The 17,645-nt window shown below is 54.1% G+C and overlaps 1 protein-coding gene across 1 annotated transcript; it reads right to left on the bottom strand.

Moving 5' to 3' along the window:
* Positions 1-595: 595 nt before the first annotated feature.
* DMTN (dematin actin binding protein) lies at positions 596-17,576 on the bottom strand. Its single transcript, XM_083880379.1, has 16 exons — positions 17,358-17,576; positions 11,288-11,351; positions 10,733-10,788; positions 9,703-9,774; positions 9,111-9,266; positions 7,885-7,929; positions 7,690-7,798; positions 6,608-6,664; positions 6,373-6,525; positions 6,180-6,289; positions 5,996-6,101; positions 5,501-5,565; positions 5,351-5,399; positions 4,277-4,336; positions 3,255-3,335; positions 596-1,018 (listed from the first exon to the last, which is right to left on the bottom strand). The coding sequence occupies exons 3-16, from the start codon at positions 10,748-10,750 to the stop codon at positions 819-821; spliced, it is 1,281 nt and encodes a 426-aa protein (XP_083736505.1). The 5' UTR covers positions 10,751-10,788; positions 11,288-11,351; positions 17,358-17,576; the 3' UTR covers positions 596-818.
* Between the last annotated feature and the right edge of the window lie 69 nt (positions 17,577-17,645).

Here is a 17,645-nt window from a genome sequence, read left to right as displayed (position 1 = left end):
AGCTCGGTGCCCCAAAACCATCACCCCTGAGCCCCTCCCCTACCTGGGACCCCCCACCCCAATTCTGCCCATCCCTGGGGGTCTCCCCCTGTCCCCTGCCCAGCCCTGGGGGTCTCCCCTGTCCCCCTGCCCATCCCTGGGGATCTCCCTGTCCCCCTGCACAGCCCTGGGGGTCTCCCCTGTCCCCCTGCCCATCCCTGGGGGTCTCCCCCTGTCCCCTGCCCAGCCCTGGGGGTCTCCCTGTCCCCCAGCCCAGCCCTGGGGGTCTCCCCTGTCCCCCTGCCCAGCCCTGGGGGTCTCCCCCTGTCCCTGCCCAGCCCCAGGGGGGGTTGGCAGTGTCCTTTTGTGTCCTTTTGTGTCCTTTTGTGTCCTTTTGTGTCCTTTTTGGGGTCCCGGCTGCAGCACCTGCCCCAGGAGGGGCCTGGGCTGATTTGGGGAGGAGAAAGGACAAATTTTTGGGGGTTGATGGGGGGATAAAATAGGATTTAGGCCTGGCTTTGCCGTGAGAACATCAGTCTGGCAGTGTCACCCCCAGGCTGGGGGACAGGGGGGGACCCCAGGGTGGGTGGGCTGGGGAAAGGAGCCCCCCAAAAAGGAGGGGAGACCCCCAGAAGAGCCAACCCCCTCCTGGCCACCCACAAACAGAGCCAGGGGGCCAAAAGGGGGGTACAAACCCCAAAAACCCCTCCCCAAACCTCTCCCCTCCTGCCTAAACCGCTCCTGCAGTGGGGCGGGGACACCCCAAGCCCATCGCCCCAGGCAGGTCCCAGCCCCACATGGGAAAAATGAGACCGAGGGGGGGAAAAAACAGATTTTTCTCAGGAAAAGACGGGGGGGGGACCCCAATAAAAACCGGCTGAGAGCCCCAAAGCGGTTCCAGGGCGCGGCACGGGCTGGGCCGGGCTCAGAAGAGAAAAGCTTTTTTCTTCAGCTCGTTGCGTTTCCACAGGGCGAGTTTGCTGAATTCCTCCGGGGACATCTCGAAGACTTTCAGGAAATCCTCTGGGGACAGGTGGCGCTGAGGGGACAACCAGAATTTTGGGGTTTTTTTATTTTTAACAGCAAAAAATTTTAGTTTTTTTTTTTTTTTTAATTTTTTTTTTTAATTTATTATTTATTTTATTATTATTTTATTTTATTTTATTGGGTTTTTTGTTTTTGTTTTTTGGTTGGTTGGGTTTTTAAATTTTTTTAAAATTTATTATTTTATTTTTATTTTATTTTATTTTTTGGGGTTTTTTTTGGTTTTGTTTTTTGGTTGGTTGTTTTTTTTAATTTTTTTTCTAATTTATTGTTTATTTTATTATTATTTTATTTTATTTTATTGGTGTTTTTTTGGTTTTGTTTTTTGATTGGTTGGGTTTTTAAAATTTTTTTCTAATTTATTGTTTATTTTATTATTATTTTATTTTATTTTATTTTATTGGTGTTTTTTTTGTTTTGTTTTTTGGTTGGTTTTTTTTTTTTTTTCTAATTTATTGTTTATTTTATTATTATTTTATTTTATTTTATTTTATTTTTTTGGGGTTTTTTTTTGTTTTGTTTTTTGGTTGGTTGGGGTTTTTTTTAATTTTTTCTAATTTATTGTTTATTTTATTATTATTTTATTTTATTTTATTGTTTTTTTTGTTTTTGTTTTTTGGTTGGTTGGGTTTTTAAAATTTTTTTTAATTTATTATTTTATTTTTATTTTATTTTATTTTTTGGTTTTTTTTTGGTTTTGTTTTTTGGTTGGTTGGGTTTATTTAAATTTTTTCTAATTTATTGTTTATTTTATTATTATTTTATTTTATTTTATTTTTTGGGGTTTTTTTTGTTTTGTTTTTTGGTTGGTTGGGGGTTTTTTTAATTTTTTCTAATTTATTGTTTATTTTATTATTATTTTATTTTATTTTATTTTTTGGGGTTTTTTTTTGATTTTGTTTTTTGGTTGGTTGGTTTTTTGTTTGTGTTTTTTTTTTTGTTTGTTTGTTTTGTGGGTTTTTTGTGGTTTTTTTTGGGGGGGGGATTTGGTTTTTTGAGGTTTTTTGGGGGGTTTTGGTGGTTTTTTTGTTTTTAAGGGGTTTTGTGCGAGTTTTTAAGTCACTGGGACTTGAAAAATTTCACATTGTAACAGCTGAACCCACTTTTAAAGTGACCTAAAAAAAACTCCCTTCTAACTTACAAAGTAATGTTAATTTTTAAAACATTTAACATTGTAACAGCTGAACAAACTTTTAAAGTGAACCCAAAAAAACCCCCTTCTAACTTACAAAGTAATATTAACTTTTTTAAAATTTAACATTATAACAGCTGAACCAATTTTTGAAGTGAACCTAAAAAAAACTCCCTTCTAACTTCCAAAGTAATGTTAACTTTTTGAAAATTTCACACTATAGCAGCTGAATGAATAACCCAAAAAAATCCCTTCTAACTTACAAAGTAATATTAACTTTAAAAAAATTAGCATTATAACAGCTGAACCGATTTTTAAAGTGAACCCCAAAAAAACCCATTCAAACTTACAAAGTAATGTTAAATTTTTTTAAATTTAACATTGTAACTGCTGAATGAAGGCGAACCTAAAAAGCAAACTTCTGACTTACAAAATAATATTAACTTTAAAAAAAATAACATTGTAACAGTTGAACCGACTTTTAAAGTGAACCTAAAAAACCCCCTTCTAACTTACAAAATAATATTAACTTTAAAAAATTAACATTATAACAGTTGAACCTATTTTTAAAGTGAACCTAAAAAGCAAACTTCTAAGTTCCAAAGTAATGTTAATTTTTGAAAATTTCACATTGTAGCAGCTGAACCGACTTTTAAAGTGAACCTAAAAAAAACCCAACTTACAAAATAATATTAACTTTTAAAAAACTTCCCATTGTAACAGTTGAACCGACTTTTAAAGTGAACCCAAAAAATATAAAATCCCTTCTAACTTACAAAGTAATGTTAATTTTTGAAAATTTAACATATAACAGCTGAATGAAAGTGAACCTAAAAAAACCCCTTCTAACTTCCAAAGTAATGTTAATTTTTTTAAAATTTAACATTTTAACAGTTGAAATCGATTTTTAAAATGAACCTAAAAAAAAAAAATCCCTTCTAACTTCCAAACTAATGTTAATTTTTGGAAAACCCCAAGCGAATTCCAGCACCAAATACAAAACCACATCGAGCACAAAAAACCCAAAAAACCAGAAGGTGATGACAGAACCCACAGACCCCCCCAGAGCCCCCCAAACCTGGCCAAGACCCCTCCTCACCTCCAGCCTGGTCCTGTCCACGCCCGGGGGGAGCTTCACGCGGCCTCGGTTCGTCACCATCAGCATCTCGTAGGGGTAAATCTGCAAAAAAAAGGGGCTGTGAGATGTCCAGGAGATGGAAAAAACACACCAAGGTGGGGTTGAGGGGTGGGCAGAGCAAGGGGAGGTATTATTGGGATTTGTTTAGTTATTATTTGGTATGGTTTGGGGGTTAAATTGGGTTTGGTTAAGGGGATTTGGGGTTTAAATAGGGTTTGGTTAAGGGAATTTGGGGTTTAAATAGGGTTTAAATAATTTATTATGATTTGGGGTTTAAATAGGGTTTGGTTAAGGGAATTTGAGGTTTAAATAGGGTTTAAATAGGGTTTAAATAATTTATTATGATTTGGGGTTTAAATAGGGTTTGGGATTTGGGGGGGATGAGGGGAGCATCTCTCTGACCACCAGTGGTCAACTCAGAAGTCCATCATGGACAGGGATGGAAAAATAATCTACTTTGGGGTTTGATTAAAGATTTTGGGGGATGAGAGGAACCTCTGACCACCAGTGGCTGGAATTCCATCACAAAGAGGGATGAAAAACAATCTAATTTGGGATTTGATTAAGGGTTGGGAAGGATGAAAGGAACCTCTGACCACCAGTGGTCAACTTGGAATTCCATCATGGAGAGGAATGAAAACAATCTATTTTGGGATTTGATTAAGGATTTTAGAGGAGATGAGGGACCACCTCTCTGACCACCAGTGGTCGGAATTCCATCATGGAGAGGGATGGAAAAATAATCTATTTTGGGATTTGATTAAGGATTTTGGGGGGATTAGAGGAACCTCTCTGACCACCAGTGGCTGGAATTCCATCACGGAGAGGAATGAAAACAATCTACTTTTGTTTATGTTAAATGCATGAAAAACTCTATTAAAAAAATATGTAGACAATGATCAGAAGGGTGAAAATCAGGGCGACATCGAGACCCTCAGGGAGACCCCCACGACCCCATCAGAGCCCCCCCAAGCCCCCCTCACCTTCTGCTCCAACATGCTGGGCAGGGAGTTCCCTCTGTCCATGCGCCCGCGCTGGCCGTTCTGGGGGGGCAAAGCCTCAGCTCAGCCCGGCCCCCCAAAAAACCCCAAAAAGGTGGGTTTATCCCACCTGGAGCCGAGCTGAGGGGCTCCATCCTGGGGGTGTCACACCATCCCTCCCCCCTCTGGGGACTGTCCCAGGGTGGCCCCAGTGCCCGTGTCCCCCTCCCTCCCCTGTGTGTGTCACCGTCTTGGTGGTCCTGCTGTCCTCGGCCAGGTGAGCTCTTACCTGCAGGGCTGGACAGGGAGAGGGGGGACTCAGACTGGGGGGACAGAGGGCTGTGGTCTCCACACACAGGCCTGTTTGTCCCCCCAGTCCCAGTCCTTGGGGACATCCCCACACCTCCCAGGATACCCCCACATATCCCAGGACACCCCCAAACCTCCCAGGACACTCTGGAGACATCCTCTGAGACACCTCCACACCTCCAGGGCATCCCCACATCTCTCCAGGACACCCCCACATCCCTTGGGACATCCCCACATCTCCAGGACACTCCCACACCTCTGGAACACCTCCACATTCCTTGGGAAGCCCCTACATCCCCTGGGACACCTCCAGATTTTCCAGGACACCCCCACATCCCCTGGGACACCCCCAAATCCCATAGACACCACCACATCCCCAAAACACTCCCACATCCCTGCAGAACAATCCAGCATCCCCAGGGACATCCCCACATCCCCAAGGACACCTCCACATCTCCAGGACACCCCCACATTACCCAAGGCAGTCCCACATCTCAGGGACACCCCCACATTCTCCAGGACACCCGCACATCTCCCAGGACACTCCCACATCCCTCCAGGACATTCCAGCATCCCCAAGGACACCCCCACATCTCCAGGGACACCCCCACATCCCAGGAACCACCCCCACATCCCCAAAACACTCCCACATCCCTGCAGGACATTCCAGCACCCCCAGGACACCCCTACACTCCCAGGGACACCCTCAAATCCTCGGGATCACCCCTAAATCCCCAGAATCCCCCCCATCCCTGCCCTGCCCCTCACCAGGGCTGCCCTTCTCGCTCCCCGCCGAGCCGAACTCTGCCGACTGCAGCTGTGGGGGGACAGGGACGGGGTCAGAGGGGTCACCCCAAACCCTGGCCGGGGTGTGGGGGTGACCCCGGCGGTTTGGGGGGACAGATGACCATAACCTACCCGGGTGAGGGTGCTCCGGCCCGAGGCGGGGAGGGAGGAACTCTTGGATGAGCTCGTGTGGAGGGCTGCGAGAGACAGAGACCGTGGGGACATTTAGGGACATTTAGGGACATTTAGGGATGGACAGGGATGAGATTTGGGGGGTTCAGACGAGATTTGGGGGGTACACGAAGGATTTGGGATGTGCAGATGGGATTTGGGATGTTCAGGTGGGATTTGGGATGTTCAAATGGAATTTAGGAGGTTCAGGCAGGATTTGGGAGGTTCAGGTGGGATTTGGGAAGTCCAGGCAGGATTTGAGATGTTCAGATGGACCTTAGGAAAGGTTCAGGCAGGATTTGGGAAGTGAAGGCAGGATTTGGGATGTTCAGGTAGGATTTAGGAGGTTCAGATGGGATTTGGGAGGTACAGGCAGGATTTGGGGGTTCAGGGGGTACAGGCAGCCAGAGATGAGGCAGGAAAGGTCCAGGATTTGGGCACAACAACCCCACTCACACGTGTGGAAAGGCGTCCTGTCCGGCAGCGAGCGAGTTTTCCTCCGGATCGGGAGCGACTTCTCCATCTCCTCCTTGAGGATCATCTTCCCGAGGTTGGAGGTGACCTGGGGACGCCGGGACACGGATCAGGATCTCCGCCAACCCCTCCCCAACCCCTCCCCAGCCTCCAGCCCTGCCCTGACCTTGCTCAGCTCCTGCCTCTGGAGCTCCCGCAGGTTCTTCATCTCCTCCGTCAGATCCTCATCCTCCTCCTCGCCCCTCTTGGATGCCATCCGCCTCCTCCACTCCGTCTCTGCGGGGAAATTTGGGATTCTCCAGCCGTTCCCACCCCTCCCTGGGGTCTCCAGGGGGGAAAACTCCTCCGTTCCCACCTACCCACGACGGCCAGGGAGGGTGGGCAGGGCCAGTAGTCGGTCTCGATCTTGGCGGGCTGGTTGGGGTCCGGGGGCTGCGCCGCCGGGAATTTGGAGGATTCGATGATCAAGTCCTCGATGAGGTGCTTCCCATGGTGGGCGCTGGAATGGTGGTCTGGGGGGCACGGGGAGGGTGAGGGGGAGTCCTGGGATGGCCCAGTCCCGTGGGGTGGCACAGGACCCTGCCCCACACTCACCTTTCTGCCGGTAGATCGGGGGCTTCTTGTAAATGTTGAGCTCTGTGGTGTCGGTCTCTGGGGGGAACAAACGGGGTTTGGGGTTGGGGATGGGAGTGGGAGCTCATGGGAATGGGAGCTCATGGGAATGGGAACTCGTGGGATTGGGAATGGGAGCTCATAGGGTTGGGAATGGGAGCTCATGGGATTGGGAATGGGAACTCATGGGAATGGGACCTGATGAGCTTGGGAATGGGAGTGGGAGCTCATGGGAATGGGAGCTCATGGGATTGGGAATGGGAGCTCATAGGGTTGGGAATGGGAGCTCATGGGATTGGGAATGGGAACTCATAGGATTGGGAGGTTGGGAATGGGAGTGAGAGCCCATGGAGTTGGGGATGGGAGCTCAGGGGTTTGGGAATGGGAATTGGAGCTCATGGCATTGGGAATGGGAGCTCATGAGATTGGGAATGGGAACTCATGGGAATGGGAACTCATGGGAATGGGAACTCATGGGGATGGAAACTCATGGGAATGGGATCTCATGGCATTGGGAAGAGTCTCCAGGACCCCCAGGCTTGGTGGGGTGGCACTGGGGTCCTGGTTTGGGGTGCTGGGGGTCCCGGTCCGGGGTGGTGACGGGGGTGCTGGGGGTCCCAGTTTGGGGTGCTGAGGGTCCCGGGGCTTCTGGGTGTCCCAGGGGTCCCGGTTGGGGTTCTGGGTGTCCCAGGGGTCCCGGTTGGGGTTCTAGGGGTCCTGGTTCAGGGTTCTGGGGGTTTTGGGTGTCCCAGGGTTCCCAGTTGGGGTTCTGGGTGTCCCAGGGTTCCCAGTTGGGGTTTTGGGTGTCTCAGGGGTCCCGGTTGGGGCTCTGGGTGTCCCAGGGGTCTCGGTTGGGGTCCCAGGTGTCCCGGGTGTCCCGGTTGGGGTTCTGGGTGTCCTGGGTGTCCCAGTTTGGGGTCCCAGGTGTCCCGGGGGTCCTGGTTTGGGGTTCTGGGTGTCCCGGGGGTCCCAGTTTGGGGTCCCAGGTGTCCCAGGTGTCCCGGTTGGGGTCCCGGTTGGGGTTCCTGGTTGGGGTTCCCGGTTGGGGGTCCCGGGGCCGTTACCGGGGCGGTGGAAGTGCTGGACGCTGCTGCGGGTGGGGGCCGGGCCCTGGCGCGGGGCGGGGGCCGCGGGGCCGCTCGGGGGGCGACTCTCCAGCCACTCCCGGATCACCTGCGGGAACAGGGGGGTCAGCCCGACCCCTCCCCAATTCACCACCCCAAACCCCCCTCACACAGCCCCGCAGGGCCCCAACTCACCTCCGGAGACGGGGGAGGAGACATGGATTTGGGAGACAGGGAGCGCTGCGGGAGGAAAATTGGGATTCATTTAAATATCTTTTTAAAAGTGAATTAATTTAATTCATTTCAATATATTTAATTTTTTTTCATTTAATTCATTTCAATATTTTTTAAAAATAAATTAATTAATTTCAATATATATAAAAATGAATTAATTTAATTAATTTCGCTATCTTTAAAAATGAATTAATTAAATGAATTTCAATATATTTTAAAATTAATTAACTAAATTAATTTCAATGTATTTTTAAATTAATTAAATTAATTTTAATATATTTAAAAATAAATTAGTTAAATTAATTTAAATATATTTTAAAAATTAATTCATTGAATTTAATATCTTTCAAAAAGAAATTAATTCATTTTACTATCTTTTAAAATGAATTCATTGAATTCATTTCAATATATTTTTAAAATTAATTCATTTAACTCATTTTAATATCTTTTAAAAATGAATTCATTGAATTCAATATCTTTTAAAAAATAAATTTATTGAATTCATTTTAATATCTTTAAAAATAAATTAATTCATTTTAATATCCTTAAAAAACGAAGCAAATTCATTTCAGTATCTTCTAAAAAGGAATTCATTGAATTCATTTCAATACCTTTAAAAATGAATTAATTCATTTCAATATCTTTGAAAAATGAATTCATTGCATTCATTTCAATATCTTTAAAAAATCCATTACATTAATTTCAATATCTTTTAAAAATAAATTCATTAAATTCCTTTCAATACCTTTTAAAAACAAATTTTAAACAACTTTAATAACCCCCACCATCGCCAATCCATCACCAATCACAACGAACTTTAACAAATTTTAAGTATTTTTTTAAGCCGAAATTTCATCCCAACAACCCCATCTCCGCCACCCTTCCATCCACATGAGATTCTCCAAAAAAAAAACCCCAAAAACCCAAAAAAAACCCCAAAAAACCCCTAAAAAAACCCCAAAAAACCCCAAAAAAACCCCTAAAAAACCAAAAAACCCCAAAAAAACCCCAAAAAAACCCTAAAAAAACCCAAAAAACCCCCAAAAAACCCCTAAAAAACCCCAAAAAACCCCTAAAAAAACCTCAAAAAAACCCCAAAAAACCCCCAAAAAACCCCCAAAAAACCCCTAAAAAAGCCCCAAAAAAACCCAAAAACCCCCCAAAAAACCCAAAAAATCCCCGCTGACCTCCCGGCTCCGGGGCAGCTCCACGTGCTCCATCAGCGAGTAGGTGAAATGAGGTTCATAAATCATCAGGTCGGGGCGCTCGATGTCCAGGATGGCCTTGTCCTTGGGGATGGCAGCCAGGTCCTTGTAGCCCAGAACCTCGTTGTCCATCTTGGCCTGAAAAGAGGAGAAAACATCTCAATTTGGGGATCAGAAAGCGGTTTTTGGGGTTGGAGAGGGTTTAGGAGGGGGAATATCCCCATCCCGTGGATTTAGGGTGTGGGAATTCCCATTTGCCTCAATTTGAGGTTTAAAAAGGGATTTTTTTAGGGCTGGAGAGGGTTTAGGAGGGAGAATATCCTGATCCCTTGGATTTAGGGTGTGGGAATTCCCATTCACCTCAATTTGGGGCTCAGAAAGGGATTTTTTTGGGAATGAGGACAGTTTAGGAGTGGCATAACTCCTAAATATCCCAATCCCATGGATTTAGGGTGCAGGAATTCCCATTTGCCTCAATTTGGGGCTCAGAAAGGGATTTTTTTGGGAGTGGGAATATCCCAATCCCATGGATTTAGGGTGCAGGAATTCCCATTAGGGAATTAGGGTTAATTACCACGATGCTGGAGGGAGATCCAGGAACGCTGGACCCGCGGGAAGAGCAGACGCTCCCAGGGGAGGTCAGTGGCTGCTGGATGGGGAAAATAAAGGGGAGATTTTAATCCAGGAAAAGGGGGATGGACACCCCCCATGGACCCCGGATTCCTCGGGATGGGGGTTCCCGGTGGGAAGGGGACAGCAGGGAGGGGACAGAGGCTGGGACAGGACATGGGGCTGCTGGATGGGGCTGCCAGGCCGGGCTGGAGGAGGAGGAGGAGGAGGAGGAGGAGGAGGAGGAAGGCAAGGCCCTGCTAACAGCAGCCCATGACTGCTCGTGTCCTTGGCCACCAGCCCCTGCCCTTGGCCACCAGTCCCCTGTCCCACACCCTGCCAGGACCCCCAGCAGCTTCCTGGACCCCCAACACCCTGCCCAGACCCCCAGCACCCTGCCAGGACCCCCAGCACCTTCCAGGACCCCCAGCACTTTCCCTGGAGCCCCAAAACCCTACCCAGACCCCCAACACTGTTTCTGGACTCCCACCACTCTCCTTGGACCCCCAGGACCCTGTTCTGTATTCCCAGAACTTTTCCTGGACCCTCCAGCACCATTCTCTGGACCCCCAGCACCCTGTTCTGGACCCCCAACACCCTGCCCAGACCCCCAGCACCCTTCCTGAACTCCCACCACCCTTCTTGGACCCCCAGAACCCCATCTAGACCCCCAGGACCCTTTCCTGGACCCCCAGCATCCTGTTCTTTATTCCCAGAACTTTTCCTGGACCCCCAGCACCATTCCCTGGACCTCCATCACCTTCTCTGGATCCCTGTTCTCCATCCCAGCACCATTCCCTGCACCCCCAGTACCTTATTCAGTACCCCAACACCTTTCCTGGACTCCCAGTACACTCCCAGGACCCCCAGAACCCTTCCAGGACCCCAAACACCCTTCCAGGACCCCCAGAACCCTGTTCTGGACCCCCAACAACCTTCCAGGACCCCCAACATGCTCCCAGGACCCCCAACACCCTTCCCCAGCCCCCCTTTACCTTGTGCAGTCTTTCCATTCAGCTTTGGGCTGGCGGGTTGTGTCAGTCACAGGGTCCTGTGGGGACAGCGGGGTTTGGGGACCAGCAGGGTGGGCGCTGAGCACCCCGGGGTGGGGGTCCCACCTCCCATCACCCCCCTGGCACAGCACAGAGCACCCCGGGGTGGGGGTCCCACCTCCCATCACTCCCCTGGCACAGCACAGAGCACCCCAGGGTGGGGGTCCCACCTCCCATCACCCCCCTGGCACAGCACAGAGCACCCCGGGGTGGGGGTCCCACCTCCCATCACTCCCCTGGCACAGCACAGAGCACCCCAGGGTGGGGGTCCCACCTCCCATCACCCCCCTGGCACAGCACAGAGCACCCCGGGGTGGGGGTCCCACCTCCCATCACTCCCCTGGCACAGCACAGAGCACCCCAGGGTGGGGGTCCCACCTCCCACCGCCCCCCTGGCTGAGCCCTGGGCCCCCGGAAAAGTCCCAGAGGGGCGATGTCAGGTGACAGGAGATGTCCCTGTCCCCAGGGCAGGGGACAAGGGTGGGACATGGCGCTCACCGCTCCCTCTGTGGCTGCACATCCCTCTGGGCGCCGACACCGCGCTGGGCCTCGGGTGTTCCCTCTGCGGGGACAGGACGGGAGGGGACGGGTGAAGCCACCGCTTTGTCCCCAGGCTGTCCCCGAGGTCCCCTGTGGATGTTGGGTGTCCCCAGAGCCTCCTGGGTGTCCCCTGTCCCTCCTGACTGTCCCCTGCTCCACCCGGGTGTCCCCTGTGTCTGCTGAGTGTCCTCCTGTGCCTCCTGACTGTCCCCTGTCCCCGCTGAGTGTCCCCTGTCCCCGCTGAGTGTCCCCTGTCCCCGCTGAGTGTCCCCTGCGCCTGATGAGTGTCCCCTGTCCCCGCTGAGTGTCCCCTGTGGCTTCTGAGTGTCCCCTGTGCCAGATGAGTGTCTCCAGTGCTCTCCCGGGTGTCCCCTGCACCTGTTGAGTGTCCCCTGTACCTGTTGAGTGTCCCCTGTACCTGTTGAGTGTCCCCTGTGCCTCCTGAGTGTCCCCTGTCCCTGCTGAGTGTCCCCGGTCCCTGCTGGGTGTCCCTTGTACCTGTTGAGTGTCCCCTGTGCCTCCTGAGTGTCCCCTGTGCCTCCTGAGTGTCCCCTGTCCCTGCTGGGTGTCCCTTGTACCTGTTGAGTGTCCCCTGTGTCTCCTGGGTGTTCCCAGTCCCTGCTGAGTGTCCTCTGTCCCTCCTGGTTGTCCCCAGCCCCTCCCGGGTGTCCCCAGAGCCCTCCCGGTGTCACTGCCCGGTGTCGCTGCTGACAGGGCAGGGACAGTGACTCCCTTTTGTCCCCTGTGCCTCGGGAAGGCTCCAGAGCAGCGGGACGGGCCCGGCCCCGGCACCCCCCGGGCTGGAAACCCACAATATCCCCCCACACACACACACAAAGGGGAAAATTCCCCATTCTCCTCCAAAACTCTCCTTTGGGACACGGGGGTGGCACAGGGACAGCAGTGACAGGGGATGGGACACGGGGGTGGCACAGGGACAAGGGACAGCAGTGACAGGGGCTGGGACAGGGACAGCAGTGACAGGGGTTGGGACACGGGGGTGGCACAGGGACAGAAGTGACAGGGGCTGGGACAGGGACAGCAGTGACAGGGGTTGGGACAGGGACAGCAGTGACAGGGGTTGGGACACGGGGGTGGCACAGGGACAGCAGTGACAGGGGTTGGGACACGGGGGTGGCACAGGGACAGAAGTGACAGGGGCTGGGACAGGGACAGCAGTGACAGGGGATGGGACACGGGGGTGGCACAGGGACAAGGGACAGCAGTGACAGGGGGTGGCACACGGGGGTGGCACAGGGACAGCAGTGACAGGGGGTGGCACACGGGGGTGGCACAGGGACAGCAGTGACAGGGGGTGGCACAGGGACAGCAGTGACAGGGGATGGGACACGGCGGGTGGCACAGGGACAGCAGTGACAGGAGTGGGACACGGGAGGTGGCACAGGGACAGAAGTGACAGGGGTTGGGACACGGGGGTGGCACAGGGACAGAAGTGACAGGGGATGGGACACGGGGGTGGCACAGGGACAGAAGTGACAGGGGGTGGCACAGGGACAGCAGTGACAGGGGATGGGACACGGGGGGTGGCACAGGGACGCCAGAGAGGGGCTGGGACATCGCAGGTGACACCACCTTTGGGGACACGCCACCCTGCTGTCCCCAAGCCCCACTGAACGCACAATTTATTCCCGTGGGATGCAGAGATGGAGCAGGAGCAGAACTGAGAAACCCGGGAATACCCTCGGGGGGCTCTGCCTCCCCAAACACCCCCTGACCACAAAAAAAACCCCAAATTTGTCCCCGGGACGGGATTTAAGGCCACCGCAGCCCCTCCCCGCCCTCCCGGGGGCACAAGGGTGGCTTTGTCCGGGCACACCATGAGCTCACACTTTCCAGAACCGGGGCCAACCTTCGCCCCCGGTGTCGCTCGGGGGCCTTGGGGACACCGGCGGTGACAACGAGCAAACGGCGATGGCGCAGGGTGGGTGCGGCGCCGGGAAAAAAGGCAAAACAAACCCAAAAAACGGGGGGAAAACGCCACAAAAACCTGCTCGAGGAGTGTCAGGGCTGCGTAAGCACCTCGGTCCTCCCCCTCCCTTCCCCTCCCCGCTTTTTGGGGCCTTATCGGGCTGAGACAGGGGGACACCGCCCCACGGCAGCCGCGTTCCCCATGGCAACAGCCCCGTGTGATCGCCTGGCCCGCGATAAGGGACGGCCCGGGATGGGTTTGGGATTTTTTTCCTGGTCTGGAGGGGGCGAGGGGGGAGCGGGGATGGGATGGGATGGGGAGAGGGGGGGGGATACAGGTCACAGGGGGATGAGGAGGCTGGGGAAGGGAAAGAGGTGGGGAAAGGGAGGGATGGATGGATGGATGGATGGATGGATGGATGGATGGATGGATGGATGGATGGATGGATGGATGGACGGATGGACGGACGGACGGACGGACGGACGGACGGATGGATGGATGGACGGACGGACGGACGGACGGATGGATGGATGGATGGATGGATGGATGGATGGATGGACGGACAGACGGACGGACGGACGGATGGATGGATGGATGGAGGGATGGAGGGATGGATGGATGGAGGGATGGAGGGATGGATGGATGGATGGATGGAGGGAGGGATGGATGGATGGATGGATGGATGGATGGATGGATGGATGGATGGACGGACAGACAGACAGGACACACGCCCGCAGGGCTCACCGGGATGGAGATGTCCCTCTGTCCCCCCCTCGCTCCCCCCCAGCCCCGGGCAGTCCGGGAAGAGGCCGGTTCCCTCCTCCCCGCCCCGAGGAAATCCGGATTTGACTTTTCACAGCCGCCAAAGCCATCAGTGGCCGGCTCGGGGCCAGGGGCCGGGCCCTGAGAACATCCCTGTACCTTCCTGCCCACCTGGGACCCCCGGCCTTCCTCCCGCCTCCCTCCTCCCCCTCCCTGCCCTGTCCTGTCCTGTCCTGTCCCTGTCACCCCCATTTGTGACCCTGGGGACACCCTGGGGACACTCGGGGTCACAAGTTCCCTGAACAGACGGTTCCCTCCAGCTCTGGGAAGGGTGAGCGCTGTTTCCAGCTCAGCCCAGCCCCATCCTCCTCCCCATCCTCCTCCTGTCCCCAAACAACGGGGCCTGGAGCATCCTCCCCTGGAGCATCCTCCCCTGGAGCATCCTCCCCTCTCACCGGGGAAACTGAGGCACCGAGGGGCCTCACCGGCAACTTGATCGCGACAACAACGAGCCCCGGGCAGCTCTTGGGTCCCCGACCCGCCGCTCTCCGGTGTCCGGTTCCTCTTTTGTCCTGTTTTCTCCCTTTCCCGGCCCTCACTGAGGGAACCGACCCTTTGACTATTGACAGCTCATGGTTTCCGTGTCCTGCTCGGGGACCTCGGTGGCCTCAAAAGCCACCAGCTGCCAGCCCCGGGCGTTTTTCCATGGCTGGGGATGGTCGGTGCATCCTGCAGTGAGCTGGGACAGGGGGGGATGCTCCGTGCCTCAGTTTCCCCCGGATGGAAGGTGGATGGGGAGGGGTTTGGGGAGTAAAAACAACCCGCCCATCCCATCCCTGAGCGGATGGAGATGAAGGAGGAATTTCCACCTCTTGGGGTTCCTCCTATCCGGGGAATCTGGGCCAACGCAGCCGGGAGGGCTGCGAGGTTTAGAGAGGGGAGTGTTGGAATTCTCCAGGGAAATGGTTTCTCTGTTGGAATTCTCCAGGGAAATGGTTTCTCCCTCCTGACCCCCCCTGGACTCCCTGACCCCTCAGAGTGACCCTTATTTCCTTCTCTGACCCCCCTGGCTGTGGTCCAGCTGTCTCTCCTCTGAGCTGGGAGGATAGAAATTTATAAATTGTCTCCCCTCCCTCTTTTTCCCCCTGGAAAACTCGAAGAATAAACGCCTGGGACAAATGTCCTGGGGAAAGGGCCTTTTCTGAGATATCTCACCTCGTCCTTGGTATAATTCTCTCCAAACCCTCCTAATAAAGGCTCCCAGGAGGAGGAGAGCAGGAGAGGGAATAGATCAGGGGAGAAAATTCCAGGGGATGGGGTGGGATGGGGTGGGATGGGATGGGGTGGGGTGGGATGGGATGGGATGGGGTGGGGTGGGATGGGATGGGGTGCAATGGGGTGGGATGGGATGCAGGGGGGTATGATGGGGTGGGATGGGATGCAGGGGGGTGTTTTCCCAGCCCCCCCGGCCCCACAGCCACCCCACAGCCCGTCCCAACCCGCTCCTCACGCGGCCCTTAATCCGGGATTAGGGTGGGATTAGCCCGCTCATCCCGCACGCGGAGCCGCCGCCGGGGATGTGTGAGGAGGCCGCGCCCCCAGGGGCTCCCCGGGGAGCTTTGGGGGTGTCCCCGAGCTCCTCCTCCCCAAAAAAACTCCCAAAACCCTGCACTGGGTACCCCCAATGGGGATGGGGAGACTGGGCACCCCAATATCGGGTATGGGGTGAGCACACAGAGGGTCGCACCCCACAGGACATTTGGGGGGTCCCCAGGTGACCTTGGGGGGGGTCCCAAGTGTGACAGGGGGTGGCCCAGGTGTGACAAGGGGTCCCCAGATGTGACAGGGGGTCCCCAGGTGTGACAGGGGGTGGCTCAGGTGTGACAGGGGGGTCCCCAGGTGTGACAGGGGGTGGCCCAGGTGTGACAGGGGGGTCCCCAGGTGTGACAGGGTGTCCCCAGGTGTGACAGGGGGTGTCCCCAGGTGTGACAGGGGGTCCCCAGGTGTGACAGGGGTGGCCCAGGTGTGACAGGGGGTCCCCAGGTGTGACAGGGGGTCCCCAGGTGTGACAGGGGGTGTCCCCAGGTGTGACAGGGGGTGGCCCAGGTGTGACAGGGGGGTCCCCAGGTGTGACAGGGGGTCCCCAGGTGTGACAGGGGGTGGCCCAGGTGTGACAGGGGGTGTCCCCAGGTGTGACAGGGGGTCCCCAGGTGTGACAGGGGGTCCCCAGATGTGACAGGGGGTGTCCCCAGGTGTGACAGGGAGTCCCCAGGTGTGACAGGGGGTCCCCAGGTGTGACAGGGGGTGTCCCCAGGTGTGACAGGGTGTCCCAGGTATGACAGGGGGGTCCCCAGGTGTGACAGGGGGTCCCCAGATGTGACAGGGGGTGGCCCAGGTGTGACAGGGGGTCCCCAGGTTTACCTGGGACAGGTGGGAATTAACCCCTCACCCTGTGACCCCACAGCCCCTCTTGGCTCAAGAGATGGGGGAGACCTCAAATTCTCCTCCTAAATCCTCCCCATGGCGATGGAAAGATGGAAATTTGGCCCCTCCAGGCTTTGCCAGGGGGGTTGAGATGCTCCAAAATTCCCTGTCAAAAGCACAACCAGGGAGCACCAAACCCTCCAGGGAGGGGTGGGGTGGGATTTTGGGGTGCCCCCTCCCCTATAACAGCACTGAGACCCCACAAATTGACCCCTGAGTGGGGCAGGGAAGGGCTGGGCTGTCCCTGCAGTGACCACAGCGATGTCCCCAAGGGAAGGGGACAGGGGTGGCCCTGGGGACGCTCTGGTGTCACAGGGAGGGGTTTGGGGAGGGGTCAGCGCTGTCTCCCCCCACTCAGCTCCCCGCCTTTCCCATCTTGTCTTGGGGACACCACAAGTGACAAAACACGGGACAGCCCCAAACCCCCCCAAATTCCCCCCACGAGCAACAACACCAAAAAACCCCCACAAAAAAACAACAACAAAAACAACAACAACAACACGGGAAAACCGAGAGCGGCCACCACCAACCTGCCCCTCCTTGTCCCCAGCCCTGTCCCCAACCCTGCCCAGCCTCTCACTCACCTAAAACCGGCGACACCAAAATAAAACGACGGGAAAACCGAGAACTGCCCACCCCTTGTCCCCAACAGTGTCCCCAAGCCTGTCCCCAAGCCTGTCCCCAGCCCTGTCCAGCCTCTCATTCACCTAAAACCGGTGACACCGAAAAAAAACCAAAAAAACTACAGGAAAACAGAGAGTGGCCACCACCAACCTGCCCCTCCTTGTCCCCAACAGTGTCCCCAGCCCTGTCCCCAGCCCTGTCCCCGTCCCTGCCCAGCCCCTCACTCACCTAAACCCGCCGACACCGCATTTCTGGGGCTGGGGGGGCCCTCCCTGAGCTCTCACCGCTCCCTGGGGCTGGTGGCTCATCCGAGAGCGGGGAGAAGGAGCTGAGCGAGCCTATCTCCCCCCGGCAGCCCCGATAAAGCCCGGGCGGGACTGCGGGGGAGGCTGAGCCCGGCGCTGGGAGCGGTGTGGGTGTCCCCAGGGGGGTGGCGGTGGCACTGGTGACAGTGACAGTGGCGGCTCAGCCCGTCCCCGGCTCGTTCTGTGCTGGCTCAGTGGCTTTTCCCGACAA

This window comes from Zosterops lateralis (assembly GCF_965231275.1).
Source record: "Zosterops lateralis genome assembly, chromosome: 30".
NCBI lineage: Eukaryota > Metazoa > Chordata > Aves > Passeriformes > Zosteropidae > Zosterops > Zosterops lateralis.
Note: the sequence above shows the minus strand (reverse complement) of the source record. Positions and strands in the feature narration are given on the sequence as shown.